This window comes from Chaetodon trifascialis, chromosome 10, assembly GCF_039877785.1.
Source record: "Chaetodon trifascialis isolate fChaTrf1 chromosome 10, fChaTrf1.hap1, whole genome shotgun sequence".
Classification (NCBI taxonomy): Eukaryota; Metazoa; Chordata; class Actinopteri; order Chaetodontiformes; family Chaetodontidae; genus Chaetodon; species Chaetodon trifascialis.
In genome coordinates this window covers 24,924,435-24,940,006 of record NC_092065.1, presented here as the reverse complement: position 1 = coordinate 24,940,006, position 15,572 = coordinate 24,924,435, and the positions used below count along the sequence as shown (strand labels likewise).

General features: G+C 41.7%; 2 protein-coding genes across 2 annotated transcripts; one reads left to right on the top strand and one right to left on the bottom strand.

Moving 5' to 3' along the window:
• Nucleotides 1-7,732, top strand: slc23a4 (solute carrier family 23 member 4). Its single transcript, XM_070972381.1, has 12 exons — nt 1-154; nt 1,026-1,166; nt 1,465-1,622; nt 3,327-3,486; nt 4,323-4,504; nt 4,840-4,960; nt 5,052-5,208; nt 5,326-5,579; nt 5,743-5,907; nt 6,009-6,117; nt 6,224-6,319; nt 7,056-7,732. Exons 1-12 carry the CDS (start codon nt 107-109, stop codon nt 7,322-7,324), a joined length of 1,860 nt encoding a protein of 619 aa, XP_070828482.1. The 5' UTR covers nt 1-106; the 3' UTR covers nt 7,325-7,732.
• Nucleotides 7,733-8,016: 284 nt separating this feature from the next.
• On the bottom strand, nt 8,017-11,611 carry LOC139337679 (protein FAM180A-like). Its single transcript, XM_070972382.1, has 3 exons — nt 11,493-11,611; nt 8,436-8,533; nt 8,017-8,346 (listed from the first exon to the last, which is right to left on the bottom strand). Exons 1-3 carry the CDS (start codon nt 11,569-11,571, stop codon nt 8,017-8,019), a joined length of 507 nt encoding a protein of 168 aa, XP_070828483.1. The 5' UTR covers nt 11,572-11,611.
• Between the last annotated feature and the right edge of the window lie 3,961 nt (nt 11,612-15,572).

Sequence of the window (15,572 nt, the reverse complement as noted above, 5' to 3'; positions counted from 1 at the left end):
GTCCTCTCTTGATGTGCTCCCTCCCCTCTCATTCATGTTTTTTCACTTTTCTGTTTTCTTTTCGGCCTCAGAAGAACACCACCTGAACCTGTAGGCTGACGCTGACATGGCTCCAGAAAAGGAAAGTAACGGTCTTGACAACTATGCATTTGCAGTAAGTTTAACTTTGACTTGTTTTGAGAACATTGCATACTGGGATTGTCTTGTGCAGCTATTTCTAATAGTTGTAAAGCTTAAACTAACTTAGCTTAACCAGTTTATTGGCTATTTAAATGCAGAATTTCTGCCAATAAACATAGGAGAACACAATGTTTACAACTGTGTGAATGTGTACACATCTGCACTGAATATACAAGAATATTAGTGATTTATCTCTCCTTTAATCACTGAAGTGCATAGCACATGCATTTTGACTGTCTTTCAGTACCTTGATAGAAACTTTGTAGATGTTAAGGTCAGTTAATAATTGACACCAATAGAACAGCCAGTGGCGTCATGGATACATACGAATCTGCTTGTTTACATTCTTATTCCTCCATGCTTAAAATCACATTATTGAAAAGATAAGTGACACACTGTTTAGTCAGAGAAACAGAAGCAGAAACTATTTTATTGTGTTTTTAGTCCAATAAATGCGAGACAATTTTGACATACCAATTTTAACATACCAGTATTTTAAATCCATCTGATTTAATCTAATCTTTGTGACAAGGAACATTTAGTCCTACTATTGAAAACCAAGTTGTTTTTGTTGTCATCCTGACCTATAATGTGTCAGATGTGATGAAAGAAAATGAGTTTCTAAAGCAAATCATTTATTTTTATGGCTAACAGGAAGTCATGATCTGATAAGCATTGAGCCACGTTCCCTCACTAGGGATATTCATGTTTACTGGGTGGTTCAATGAGAGTTCAGACATGAGATTTGACTGAAATGACAAAATGACTGGCACAGTGCAGAAGAAATACATGCCATATGTATGTTAAATTGACCTCTGCCTGCTTTTCTGTCTGACTAATTGAAGCTTGAAGGGCGCTTTTGTGATCTACCAGACACAAAACATGGAGAAGTAATGGACACGTCCATGGACGGAGACAGCAACAAGCTAGCGTACTGTGTAACAGATGTACCTCCCTGGTACCTGTGCATCCTTCTAGGCATCCAGGTACGTCAGCAAAGGTCATGTTTGACAATGAGTCTCCGTTCATTTCCTGATTATGAGCCTGTGTATTTTCTGCTGTTATATAACAATGCAAACATGACCACTGTGCCACATGAAAGCTTCTGCTTGACACGGTTGGCATCACATGTCACGGCTGGTTAGACTTGGTTTTATTAATGCAGGCCTGATTGTGAAATGTACTATGTACCATGTAAAGATCAGTGTACATTTGGATGATGGTGTAGCCTCTACCTGAGGCGGGTTATTCCCACGCACATGATATTATCCTTCGCTCTTTCAGCACTGTCTGACTGCGTTCGGAGGTATCATCGCCATCCCATTAATCTTGTCTCAGGGGTTGTGCCTGCAGCATGATGGCCTCACACAAAGCCAGCTCATCAGCACCATCTTCTTCGTCTCTGGTATTTGCACTCTGTTGCAAGTTACCTTTGGAATTAGGTAAGGAAGTAAAGGAGAAGGAGTAAAGGAGCGGGAATATGTTTGTAGGATGCTGGAATGGTACATGTTGTAAACAACAGACGATGCAGACGGTAGAAGACTCCTTCTAATCTCAGGATAATTCACGCTCATTGACTGGATAAGATAAGAAGATAAGATGAGAGAAGCAGCAGCACAGCAGGGTTCATTAGAGTGGAATTAACCATGCTGCTCCTTCTGATTAAACAGGCAGAACAAAACATCCTCTCAGCTTTCCTTCTTAAACTCTTCTGACCTGTGAGGCCTGCCAAAGTTAGAGTGCAGCCTTAACCATGAACAATAGAATATTCTACTGTGCTAGCGGGCACGGCTTTTATTGAAGGATTATCAGAGGAAAAGTAGAGCTTAAGATGCTTTCAAATGCTCAGGTATTTTTAGCTATGATGAGGTAAAAAGGGCGAAAGAGTGAATTAATGAATTACATATTGAGACCTCACGGTATTTGTTAGTCTTTTCTATGTTGTTACCAAATATGGTATCATATAATACAATATGATATCATGAATGATGCAGTTGAATCCTAAAGATACATTTGGATAGGATGCAATAAAATTTAATTAATTGAGACAGAGCATGATATGATGTAAAACAACATCAGGTGGTGCAGTATGATACAAGTTAACCCTAACCCTAACCCTAACCCTAACCCTGACCCTGACCCTGACCCTGACCCTAACCCTGCAGTAGAGGTAAAACTTGCAACAACAAAGGAGCCAAAACAACAACAACAACAAAAAAGCGAGCAGCACTTTCTCAGTGTTGAAGCTACTCAACGTGAAATGTCCCTTTTGTGCAGTGACACACACACACAGAGGACTTGAAGTGATGTCATGGCTGATTTTGTTTGGCAGACCTACAAACTTGAACCATGTTTTGTTGCTCTGAACTTTTCTATGTTTGCGCAGACTCAGAATATTGGTGCCACAGTAGGATTAGGGAAGGAATTTCCATCTTATTATGTTTGGAATCTGGTTCTTGCTAAATCCTCATTCCCTTGACTTAGCACCACTGATGCTTTCTTGTCTCTTTCCAAATACCTGGAGGTCAGCTGTGAGGAAACAGTGGTATGTTTAATGGCACACTGTTTGAGCAAGGCCAAACGAAAACAAGGCTAAATATTTGCGTCTCTTAGGTAGAAAACATTATAAGCTTCCATCAAATGTATTTGCTAGCCATGTGTCTTTACTGTTCCCTTGATTTTTCCATGTTTTCCACAAATATGTTTGTCTTCTGACTTTTCTGGCTTACTTTGACAGAAGGAAAGATTGTCCATAGATGGAAAGTATATGATCTGTTTCTGTTACAATCAGATGTGGACTGTTGACAGTGACGTGAGCAGTATGAGTAATGACCGTTATTACATACAGTAGCAGATGACTTTAATTCGGTTCACCTCTGGTATAGCTGTTGGCGTAATTAGAATCACTCTCTCCACCTTCACATGATTTCAATCAAACATTTGACCATATTTGAGTAAACAGGAACTGTAAATACAGATAGAGGCTCTTGAGGTGGACTAAGCTGGTTGGTTCACCTGTCACTTGTCTTGCAGAACATGTGGCATGCTGATATCTGATGATGTTTGATGTGCCTACAGATGCTTCTGTCCTGATGTCATATCTGACTCCCTGCTCTTAATTACCAACTTGACGTCTTTACTTCCAGATTGCCAATCCTCCAAGGTGGTACATTCACATTGCTGGCACCTTCCATGGCAATGCTGTCCATGCCAGAGTGGACATGTCCTACTTGGACCCAAAATGCCAGCCTAGTCAACACGTCCTCCCCAGAATTCATAGAGGTGTGGCAGAGTCGAATGAGAGCAGTAAGTAAACCAACTGATATTTCTAGAAACGACTTACAGCTTAGCTAACTTTGTCTGACAGCTGAAACACGAACATCTGACATAAAAATTCACATTCACTTCTCTCAGGTAAAATGGGTCATCCAGCACACCTGAACAGCAGTGGCAGACATACAAGGCTAGCAACTAGCTGGTGGACATAGTGGAGTATTTAGCTATTAATGAGAGTATGTATGCAGACTGGATTTTATTCATGCTGGGATAATGTTAACCACTCCGTGTGACAGTGCTGTGTTACAAAAAGACTTTAAAAAGATGAATTTAAGGATTTCCCCATGAAAAATGACAAGGGTATCAAATTAGCACTCATATCAGTCCCAGACTGGGACAAACGCTCATTGTTAAAACAGCACAAAAGCAGCCATTGTTTGACTGCAGTGTAATGGTAATATTGTGTGTGCATGTTTCATGCTAGCTTGAGCCCCGACTCCCGTGTTGTAAAACAGTAGCAGTGCAGCCACAGCTGCTGACGATGTGTTGCTACTTAGTTTTATTGTGTGGAAGTTGGAGCAATGGACCTTAAATCAAGCATTTGTAATGGATGGATTGGTTTTTCTCTGTAAGAGGTGGATGTCTCACATGCAGTCAGAACATCCACAATAATAAGAGGGAAATGTCTCATTATGTCAATATCCCATGTTCATCCCTTCGCTACCTCTACAAAGCAATTTGCATGTGGTAACAAAAATGCGACAATGATTTATTCTTTGTAAAGGTAATACTTTTTGTATACCTTCATAGGCTTTGTAAGAGTGCTGCCACATTTTGACTGCCACCCTCCTTCTGTCTGTTGTCAGCTGCAGGGCTCCATCATGGTGGGCTCCCTCTTCCAGATGTTTGTTGGTTTCTCTGGCCTCATCGGCCTCTTCATGCGCTTTATCGGACCTCTCACCATCGCTCCAACCATTTCTCTCATTGGACTGTCCCTGTTTGACTCAGCTGGTACCAGTGCTGGCTACCACTGGGGCATAGCTGCCATGTGGGTAAAATTCCCAGTGTCTTTTCAGGGTTTGGAGGCATCCTGCTGTAGAGGGCAAAAAGTCACAAAAGCAAAAATTAGCAGACTATTTAGAGTCTATTGTCAAATATTATTTTTAGATTTTAAGACTTTTTTCTAAGTGTCTGATTATGATGATGCATGTAGTCAGTTTTACTCACTTTTAGGCATTAATAAAAAGGAATTAGAAAGCCTATTAAAAGTTCCTTGCCAAAGAGCCTTTTCTCTGCAGAACTGGACTCCTAGGACTGCAAAGTAGTGTAATCCTATTTCTGTTTCATATTGTGAATTATTGTCTTCGTCCCTGTCTCACACAGGACCACAGCACTGATCACCATGTTCTCACAGTACCTTCGGCACATACCTGTGCCCTTGCCTATGTACAGCAAGGATAAACAACTCCACATCTCCCGAGTCTACATCTTTCAGATACTCCCTGTATGCACTGAACAACTTTCTATGTTAGCCAGTAATTGTCTTTGGTACCAAGATATATAAAATAATTACACATTTTGTCTTGACCTCGTAGGTTCTGCTTGGAATCACTTTGTCTTGGCTAATCTGCTACATTCTGACAGTCTACAATGTACTCCCCACTGATCCAGAGCGGTATGGTTACATGGCCCGCACTGATCTAAAGGGAGACATTATGAACCGAGCTCCCTGGTTCACTTTCCCATATCCAGGTAAGCGGCTGCCATCAAAAGGGACTTTTTACCAATAAAAAAGATAATAGAAAAAGCTATTGCACGTCTTACATAGTGTGTCATTCTCTGTCCCCTTTGGTTTGAAACCAAACTTAGGTCAGTGGGGGATGCCGACTGTGAGCCTGGCGGGGGTGGTTGGTATCTTGGCTGGAGTGATTTCCTCCATGATAGAGTCTGTAGGGGACTACCATGCTTGTGCCAGGCTATCTGGAGCTCCACCTCCCCCTAAACATGCTATCAACAGGGGTATTGGCATCGAGGGACTAGGCTGTCTGCTAGCTGGAGCTTGGGGTACAGGAAATGGCACCACTTCATACAGCGAGAATGTTGGAGCTCTCGGTATTACAAAGGTAAGATGAGCCTTTATGCATAGGCTAAGAAGAAGTTTCTCTGGAAGTTAGTTACTCAAAGGGACACATTTGTAGACACTAAGCATAAGCTTTTTTTTTTTCTCTTTGGATGTGTTACAGACAGTTTCAAAAGAAGCCTTTTTTCTCTCTTTTCTTTCTGTAGGTTGGAAGTCGCATGGTGATTGTATCCAGTGGAGTCTTGATGGTTGTCATGGGTGTGTTTGGTAAAGTGGGCGCTATATTCACCACTATCCCATCACCTGTGATAGGAGGGATGTTCATGGTTATGTTTGGCGTCATCTCTGCAGCTGGTGTTTCCAATCTGCAGGTATGCATTTTTGTTTCACAATATTGTTCACATTAACCTAAATATTGCATGAAAACAGTGCTAATATTTTCCCTATGCCTTTCCCCTCCACACATTTTCAGTATGCAGATATGAATTCATCTCGAAACATCTTCGTTTTTGGCTTCTCGATGTTCTCTGGTCTGGTCATTCCTAACTGGATATTGAAGCACCCAGAGGCTATTGCTACAGGTGCATGAATTAACTTTCACTATATGATCTTATTCATTAAAAAATCATCATATTTTACTGAATTATTTTAACACAGGCTAAGCTAATTTCATTTTATTGTGTTCAGGTGTGGTTGAACTCGACCAGGTGCTGCTGGTCCTTCTGACAACCAGTATGTTTGTAGGAGGTTTCTTTGGCTTCATCCTGGACAACACCATTCCAGGTATTTTTTCATTTGATTATAATATTAGTTTAACAGCATTAACAGCAAAATCACAGTGTAAAAATATGCCATACATAACCATGGAAATTTAGGCCAGAGACCCAGCAGAAATGTCAAGTGAAGAGTCAGAATAGGTCAGAACACTGATGAGCCTGAGCCTGGGACATGATTAATCATTGATGGGTTAGATTAAGAAAAATGGTCACAACAGGGAGATATTGGCAAAACAGGGTCAAGGGTTAATATAGTTTGCAGAGATTCAGCAAATGTGTAAGTGTGAGTCATCACTTCATAGTTAAACATCAACAATAGACTACAGAAAAAGTGTTACCAAATGTCAAGTTTTTTTTAAACTTATTTGTTTATTTTTTTTTGGCTTTTGTAAGTCTGGGCGTGGGGACACTGATTGCAATCAATACTATAGCAACTTTGCCAAGTAGTGTAAAATCCAAGAGGAGATGAGACTGAATTTCCACTGAGTGTCCAGCTTGAGTCCAAAACTGGTTTGAAACGACTCTATTTTTTATGAAAACAATATTGTACTGTCAGTGTAGTACGAGAGAAAGACTATCTGAGAACATAAATGTTCCTGGAACGTGGTGCAGCCTTCCTGAGCTCTGTGAAAAACAAACAGGCGAGCCAAGTCAGAAAATAACATGAAGGCAGAACTCAGCGATCTCATTCCTTCAGTAGGCTGTAATAGCATGATTTCACACATTTAACACATGTCCAACAGGATCAAAGCATGAACGAGGCATCCTGGCCTGGAACAAGGCTCACGAGGAGGACTCCAGCGACACACTGGAGAGCGGAGAAGTCTACAACCTCCCTTTTGGCATCACCTCTTACTTGTCTTCTTCCTCCTGGCTGCGTTACATACCTTTCTGCCCTCCTGGTGTGCCCAGATCCATGGAAGGATGCAAAGCAGATACTAATGCCTTGGAGCCAAAGCAGCCACTGGGACATCCAGAGCCTTCACAGATCATTGTGGGAGTCGCTCTGTGAGTGGTGCACTGATGTCAGCATGCCATTCGAAGGACTTTCTAAAAACCATCAGCGGCAGCTCAGTTTAGACCACCACTCCTCTGTTAAAGACCCTGTACTGTAACAACATGGTGCAAAGTATTTCACATGAGTGACATCTGCAGCTAAATGTTTTAGTACTTTGTAAATGAGTATTTAGTATTTTGTAAATTCATAATGATATATATAATCTTTAAGACTTGTACAGTAATCTGACATTTTAACAGAGCATCAATATAAACAGGTGTAAAGCTTGAAATTGTATTGTTTGATCCTATCAGTCTTAGAATGTGATCACAACCAGGTGCTAGTGAACAAACACTGAAAAGACATGTGAATGTAAGTACATCCATGATGTTTATTGCTACATTCATCCAATGTATAGTTTCATATATACACAGTAAGTCATGTTTGAATTTACTTTGCTGTAAATTGCTCAATATTTTAATTATTCTGTCATTATCAGTCTGTGCACTTTACCTTTTTGTGGCAAAAGTTTCTAAGAGGAATTTTCTCTCTGGGTCATAGCCTGTCAGCATATAAAACGCCATGTTTCCTCAATGCACAAATCATGACAACCCGCTGATCTCAATGAATATTTTTCAAAAAAGGTTTTTGATATGTGCAGAGTAAAGTCCAACATGGAGCTATTGTGTAGCAATGCCAGTATGTCTTTAATTTGTCCTCCTCAGATCCTGCTTGATGGCTTTGTACAAACTAACAAAAGACTCTTTCCAAACATCTCGTTGGCGTTCAGTGGTGGAGTTAACCACCCGCTGGGCGGTGTATACCAAGGTCAACAGGGTACGCTCAAAATCGTCCTGATGCAGGTGACCAATTTGATTTGAAAGGGCAGAGATGAGCCTAAAAATGTCTGTTAGCTTCCTGGGAATGACCTCCTCGCAGATGACTTGCAGGTTTCTTGTCTTGCGGAGGGAAGCCAGCTCAGCATCATGCACTGAAAACCCTCCACTGGCCTCAAAGTGCGTGCCAGCCAGCAGGATCTAGCAGATGAAAAGAAGCCATTGCCAAAGTTCATTACTGAGGCTTATTTGTTGGTTTTACACTTCAAACACAGATATATTTGTCTCACCTCAAACAATAGATGAACATCATCAAAGGAGTTGTGGAAGGTGGGGTTTACCACAGTTGCCGTCCCCCTTTTTGTTCTGCTTGCTGCTGGGAACAGGGCTTGTGGATTGACGAGAGACAGACAGTGAGAATGACGGGTGGGAGAAAAGCAGTTTCCTTTGCAAACCTTTCAAATTTCATCACATTTTGGTCTTGAGATTTACTGCTGTGGAACCAAAAGGTTTCTTGATTCTGTTACTGTGGAAATCCCTGTGACAAGCAATAACAAACCAGAAACTCTTGGGCACCGTGAAATACAGATTTTACTTGCATGCTGACATTCTGGCACATATGAGACCCAGGTTCACCAGGCTCATACCGCGACATGTACTGCAGTTAATCTATGATATGCACACAGAATTCTATCTGCAGGCGATGAGACATGACCTCAAGCTTCAAAGGCAGCAGAACAGTCAAAGGCGGAGAAACACACAGATTATACAATGGACTCCAGATGACTTTAACTTGCAGTGGACTGGCTTCGCATTTGGGCCTCATTTTCTTAGACTCATGATTTAGAGCAGGTTGCTAACCACAGCAAATCTTGTGCGGTGAAAGAAGCGAAACCCTTCCCATTATTTGTTTATGATTTGAGCATTAGCAAATATAACCATGATGCATTTGGGTAGGCAGTCCATTCATATTATGCGGGAACATTACTTCAAAAGTAAAATAATTGTACACAAACAGATGTGTTCCTTTCCCTCTGCTCATTCCTCCAACAAAGTCTGCCAAAATTCATGACAAGATGGTTAATAAGAAGAAGCTATGACACTGTGCGGCTGTTCAGCTAAATGCTCTAAATGACAATGTTTTTCAGCTGAATAGTGCAGCTGAAGACAGACGGGAAATGGGGAGATAGAGGACATCACGCAGCAAAGGGCCACAGGTTGGAATTAAACATTGTTAACATGTTAATGATTAGCAAATACAGTTTCACTGAAGAAAATTGACCTGTGGTGTCACTAGAGGAAAAATCAATGGATGCACCATTGAGCTTGCTGGATTGTCATCAGCATGGCTAAAAGGTAAACGAAGACGGGACCAGTTTTCATGTACTTACTAGTATCTCCAACATTATTTATTGGCTGGTTGTATTCATGCACTTTAAATCTGGAGTTCAGGCAATTTACATTTTAAATGGTATAAAGGATAAACTGCAGAAAAGGAAAACAGAAGGAAGGAAAAAACTAAGACATCATGCAGACATAAATGCAGACAGATAGAAATCCTGTCATGCAGAGTTGAAGACAGTGACTGATACTGTTTGTTAATGAGCTGTGCTGTTTGATGTCATCTACTTCATCTGCTGCAGCATAATCAAAACCTTAAAACTGAACAGTTTGGTCTGGGTCTTGTCTGGAGCAGCCCGTTCAGTGTAGCATAAACCAAGAGAGAAGTTTGGAAACGCAGTTAAGAAATCCATTTACTGTCTAAGCCAGAGTCAATTAGTCAACTGCCAGCTCTTTCACTCCTGGCTATCATGTTGTTTGCTCAACAAGTGCAGCAAGATGATGATATTTAATAGACTTCTGCAGATAAATCCACGGTCTATCTAATGTTTAGATAATGATCTCCATTAGTCAATCAGGGCCTGCACTGTTTCTAAGGATTGCTTTTCTTTTGAGTTGAGTCCTCCAAAACGAGCTGATGAAATACTCATTTCACCAACATAGCAATGTCAGCGTTTTTGCTTACCCATCAAGGAATCAAATTGTGTCCATTGAAATGCATTACAGTGTGTTAATACTTGAGAGTCATCACATACACAGCTCATCTGTTTAGCCGCCAACCAGGATAACAGAGGCCAAACATGTGCTCCTGATGGCTCCAGCTTTTTATGATGAAGTGCTTTTTACTGCCGCTTGTACTTCCTGTCAGTGGAGAAGTGTCCATGGCAACACCCCCTCAGTTCAAGTCTGTGGCGTTAAATCAGTGACTGATAGGACAAAGAGCACCTATCGAAGTACAAAACATTCCACCTGATCAGAGAAAAGTCATTCCCTGACCAGACTTAGTTAAGCCCTTTGCTCCTCTTGGGTGCATAGGCCACTGACAAATATCATCCATTTCACTCTGTTCGTGGCTTTTCGCTCAAGCTCTCCCCAGTTGAGCCCACTCTCTGACATTTCTGCCTCTACACTTCTTCTCCAGCTGTTCCTGGGGCAACCTCTTTTCCTTTTACCTTGGGGGTTCCATTTCAGGGCTTGTCCCTGACCAGAGCTGGCCTGAATATCTCAGCAGTGTGCTTTTCATTCACTTGAGGAATATGAGTTTCCTCTCTCAGATCATGTTTGGACCCTCCCATTGTTTCTCATATTAGAAACAGGTGCAGATCTGAACCTACTGTTGGAGCTAGATGTGCATACAAATGTGCACAGAATAAAATGTGCTGTAACTTGAAAGACACAGCATTTATCCTTCAAACATGTGTGAGATGGTAATTATTTTATATTGTATTGTTCATACTGTACTGTATCTAAATTTGGGTGCTACTCTTAGCAAGATGGGCTCCACAAGACAGAGCAGTTTTCATGCATGGAGGAGGAGGACTGCAGTAAAATGTGTTAGATCAATATGTTCTCATGTCCAAGACACATAATGAGGTCATTCTTTTTACAAAATTATGCTTGTTCGTTATTTCATTAATTTGTTTTCAGTGAAAACTCCTGTGTTTGGAAAGAAAATGAAAAGATGAGGCTCACTGTTTTTCTGGTTTATTATTACAGAGCAGCTAAACCAAGGAACACTCAACACAGCCAAGACTAACTTAATAATAATAAGAAAAAAAAGACTGACTGAATGTTATGCTGTCATAAATTCCTACAGTTGACCCTTTACTGCGATTAGTCCACCATCACATTGTTGCGTTACATCAATATCAACATGAATACTACTGCTAAATATTCTGTTAGCTCTGTGAATAAATATGTACATATCAAAAAATCTTGCAATGAAAACTACTCACAGGTACATACACAAACTGCATTAAAATACAGATCTTCAGTTCAAGCCTTACCTTTAGGCCGACACCGCGTGGCACCTGACTCAAGGCAGCAGTAGATAAGGCCAACGATGATCACTCTCCAGAGCCGCATGGTGGCCTGATCACTGGTACAATGTTAACTGCATGTAACTCCTACAACTGTGTCTCAGCCTGTTAGCAGCCAGAGTGCCCTTCTGTTGCATTTCTTCCCTTCCTTTGTTGTGCATCCACAGCTTTACAAGACGTTGGACTTTGCACCTTCTTCATCACTTATGTTCTCTTCCTCTATCTGTCCGTTTTCATTCCATCTCCATCCACATCTGATCTCCCTCCCTCTCTCTCTCTCCCTCTCTCTCTCTCTCTCTCTCTCTCTCTCTCTCTCCCTCTCTCTCCCTCCCTCTCCCTCTCTCTCTCTCTCCCTCCCTCCCTCCCTCCCTCTCTCTCTCTCTCTCTCTCCCTCTCCATCTCTCTCTTTCTCCCCCCTCTCTCTCGCTATCTCTGCACCTCATAAGTCCACTCTCCTTCAGTGTTTTCAGCTGGTTGTCATCAGGTTCACAGGCACTTTCTTATATATCTTCTTTATTAATGACACACACCTCTTGTCCTTTTTTAAGCATCCTTTTCATCTCGAGTAACAGCATTTCTCTTTGTGATTTATATGTCCTCTATTCATTGTAACTGTATTACATCCTTATCCTTTAGTCAAAGGTTAAAATGAGCTGCAACTCAAAAGTTCATCCAGTCATACTCCTTTTAAATTTAAGTGATTATATTGTTCAGCTGCAATCACCAAACCGTGGAATCATGTCAGGTATACAGAGTCATTATCTGTCACTGCCGTTTCAGTTTTATGTCTGTTGAAAACATAGTTTGTTGCTTTCTTCTAAACAATCTTATTTATCTTGGCCTCTTTTTGTGGGTTGCACAACCGGCCATGTTTATTGTCCTCTTGGAGCTGTGTTTGTGTACTTGTAAAGTCAAAGTTAGTTTTGTTTTTACCAACAACATGGTCCCTCAGTGGATTAGAGCCTATGTGATGGTGCCAGGATGACCACTGGCAACCAGCTTGGTTTGTGGTCCCCAGGAGGACAAATGTGGAAAGTTGACACACCATGAACATGAAACTCAGCTAAGTGATTATTTCTAACTATACAATGCCCACACCCTGAGTTTTGGAGAGGAAAACATATGAAAAAAACCACAAAAAGACGTTGTTCACTGCTTGGCAAAGTCCATCTTCTCCACAAGCTGTAGGAACAGTTACCCGAAGTGCAACCATATAAAATAGCTTTTGTTTGAACACTATTTTAACAATAACTTACTTCATTTGGGCATACACACTGATGCCAGTATGTGAGCACAGCACACGGTTACACTTTCTAAAGGTCACTTCCATACATCTGGCCCTCAGGTGTTCAGATGTGTTCCTGTGGAGGTCAGAATTGGACAAAGCTGTGTCTCAGGCTGAGATGTGGCAGTCTGCTGCAGAGGTATGCAGACCCAGACTGTGCTGAAACTGGCAAGAGAGCTGTGGCCTCTGCAAAATGTCCAAGAACTACAGCTCAAGAACTTGAACAAACATATTATTCTTTCAATGGGCAAATTAAATGAAAATGTTATGCTAGGCTGCACCCCAAATAATTTCTGCCTTAAATTGGTGTACTGACTCAGAGGCGGATAGAGCCCTGTGTTAGGATTTGGTTACTATTCGTGATCACATTAAATACGTAAATGGTTGATCACCTGAGCAGTGATAACGGGTTGGCCATTATCATCACTAAGGCTTGCTGTGTATAATGTCACACTTGGCAGAGCTGAAGAGAACAAACATTTAAGACACCAATACAGGACATGCCTCTGGACTGACTGCAGTCGTTACACAAAATAAAAGTGTTCTCATAATTCTACCTGTCAAATCCTGAAGAATGTTTTCTCACTTTATAACTCACTACACAGCAAGCTAATACTTAGTATTAAATATGCAGGGAGTAGTGAGCAGCTCACTTTAACACTTTTGCATTCTTCCTCCACATTACAGAGGGGAATACAGTATATACCGTTTTGACAACTGTAGTAGCAGGTATACAGTTTAGAATTCATCAGCTTATAAAACATCAGGTTATAAACCACCCAATGATGTGACAAGTGGTTAAAACTGACTCCTGCAACATGAAAATGCTGCTAGTGGAGGAGTTTGAGAGCCCTAATGACCATGGGAGCTATCTTGTCGGGGTAAAAATCACCTTTGGCAATTTTTTCCTGCTAGGGTCTCCCAAGGCAAATTGGTCCTAGGCAAAGGGCCAGATGAAGAGCAGCTCAAAAGACTCTTATGAAGGCAACCAGCAAGGATCAATGTACACTGCCCGGAGAGATACCGGGGCCCCACCCTGGAACTGGGCCTTCGCCCATGGGGCGCAGCCGAGTTGTGGAAGTTGTGGAAGTTTGGTGACCTGAGGATCTTGTCTCTGCTTTTTTGCGGATGATGTGGTCCTCTTGACGTCATCGAACCACGACTTTCAGCTCTTGCTTGGGCAGTTCGCAGCCGAGTGTGAAGCTGCTTGGATGAGAATCAGCACCTCCTAGTCTGATGCCATGGTCCTCAGCCGGAAAAGGGTGGATTGCCCGCTCTGGGTCAGGGAGGAGGTCCTCCCCCAAGTGGAGGAGTTTAAGTATCTCGGGGTCTTGTTCATAAGGAGGGGTAGGAAGGAATGGGGGGGTTGATAGGTGGACTGGGGCGGCGGCTGCACTCAAACAGTCCATCGTGATGAAGAGGGAGCAAAGCCGGAAGGTGAAGCTCTCAATTTACCATTTGATCTATGTTCTGACCCTCACCTATAGTCATGAACTTTGGGTAATGACCAAGAGAACAAGATCACGAATACAGGTGGCCAAATTGAGTTTCCTCTGCGGGGTGTCTGGGCTCAGCCTTAGAGATGAGGAGGGTGAGGAGCTCAGACATCCGGAAGAGGCATGGACTAGAGCCACTGCTCCTGAACCAGTTGAGGTGGTTCAGGCATCTGGTGAGGATGCCTCCTGGATGCCTCCCCAGAGAGGTGTTCCAGGCATGTCTGTCAGGGAGGAGACCTCGGGGCCGACCCAAGACATACTGGACAGATTATGTCTCTCGGCTGGCCTGGGAATTCCTCTGGATCCCTTGGCAGGAGCTGGTGGAAGTGGCTGGGAGGAGGGCTGTCTGGGCTTCCTTGCTGAGGTTGTTGCCCCTGCGGCCCGGAAGATGACGATATGTATTTAGCACTTTACGCTGACAGGGGCCTTTTTCTGTTTAACCAGCACATTTACTACTAGTAACACTACTACTTTTACTTCTACTACAACTTTTTACTACTACTACTTTACTTACTTAAAGGGCCTTTTACTGAGAATATGTCCCTTCTGTACTTTTGAGATTTAAATGCTTGACTTGTATTTAAGGACTTTGAATTGCAATGGAGTATTTTTGCATAGTGGTATTGCTGCTTTCATTTAAGTAAATGTCAGTAAATACTTTGAGGGGATGAATGAATGAATGAGTGATATTGGAGGTGGCACATGCCTTTCTTATGGCAGCCACTTAAACGCATCACACACAGGTATAACTAATAATGTTAATTATGGCTGCACTCCATCTGGTGTGTCAGAGTCAGGACCAAAATATTATGCATGCTGGCTCAATTACATAGCCTACTATGGAAGAGATAGACCTCTGATGTTATTAGTAACACCTGTGCTTTTCATATATGACAAGTCAAAATGGCTGCTGTGAGGGCGAGGAGAAAAATTTTGATTATTAAGAGCTCTGAGGTTTGAAAATCACAGTTTGAGTCATGACACATGATTTCTTTCAATCAGTACACATACTATGTGACTTATTGTAAAAACTACAGAGAGTGACAGCATGACATGGTTGCACATCACAAATTAACAGCTGGCTTACTCTTAAAACAAGTTCCTTGTTAATAAATAACTTAATTTTACCATTTTTACCCAAAATATTTGATTTTATATTGGGTCCCCCTTTTTCCCCAGTAGGATGGATCACAACAAGCGACGTCATTAAGAGAGACAATTACAACAAATATAAATATAAAGCAATCATTGAAATATCTATTCTTA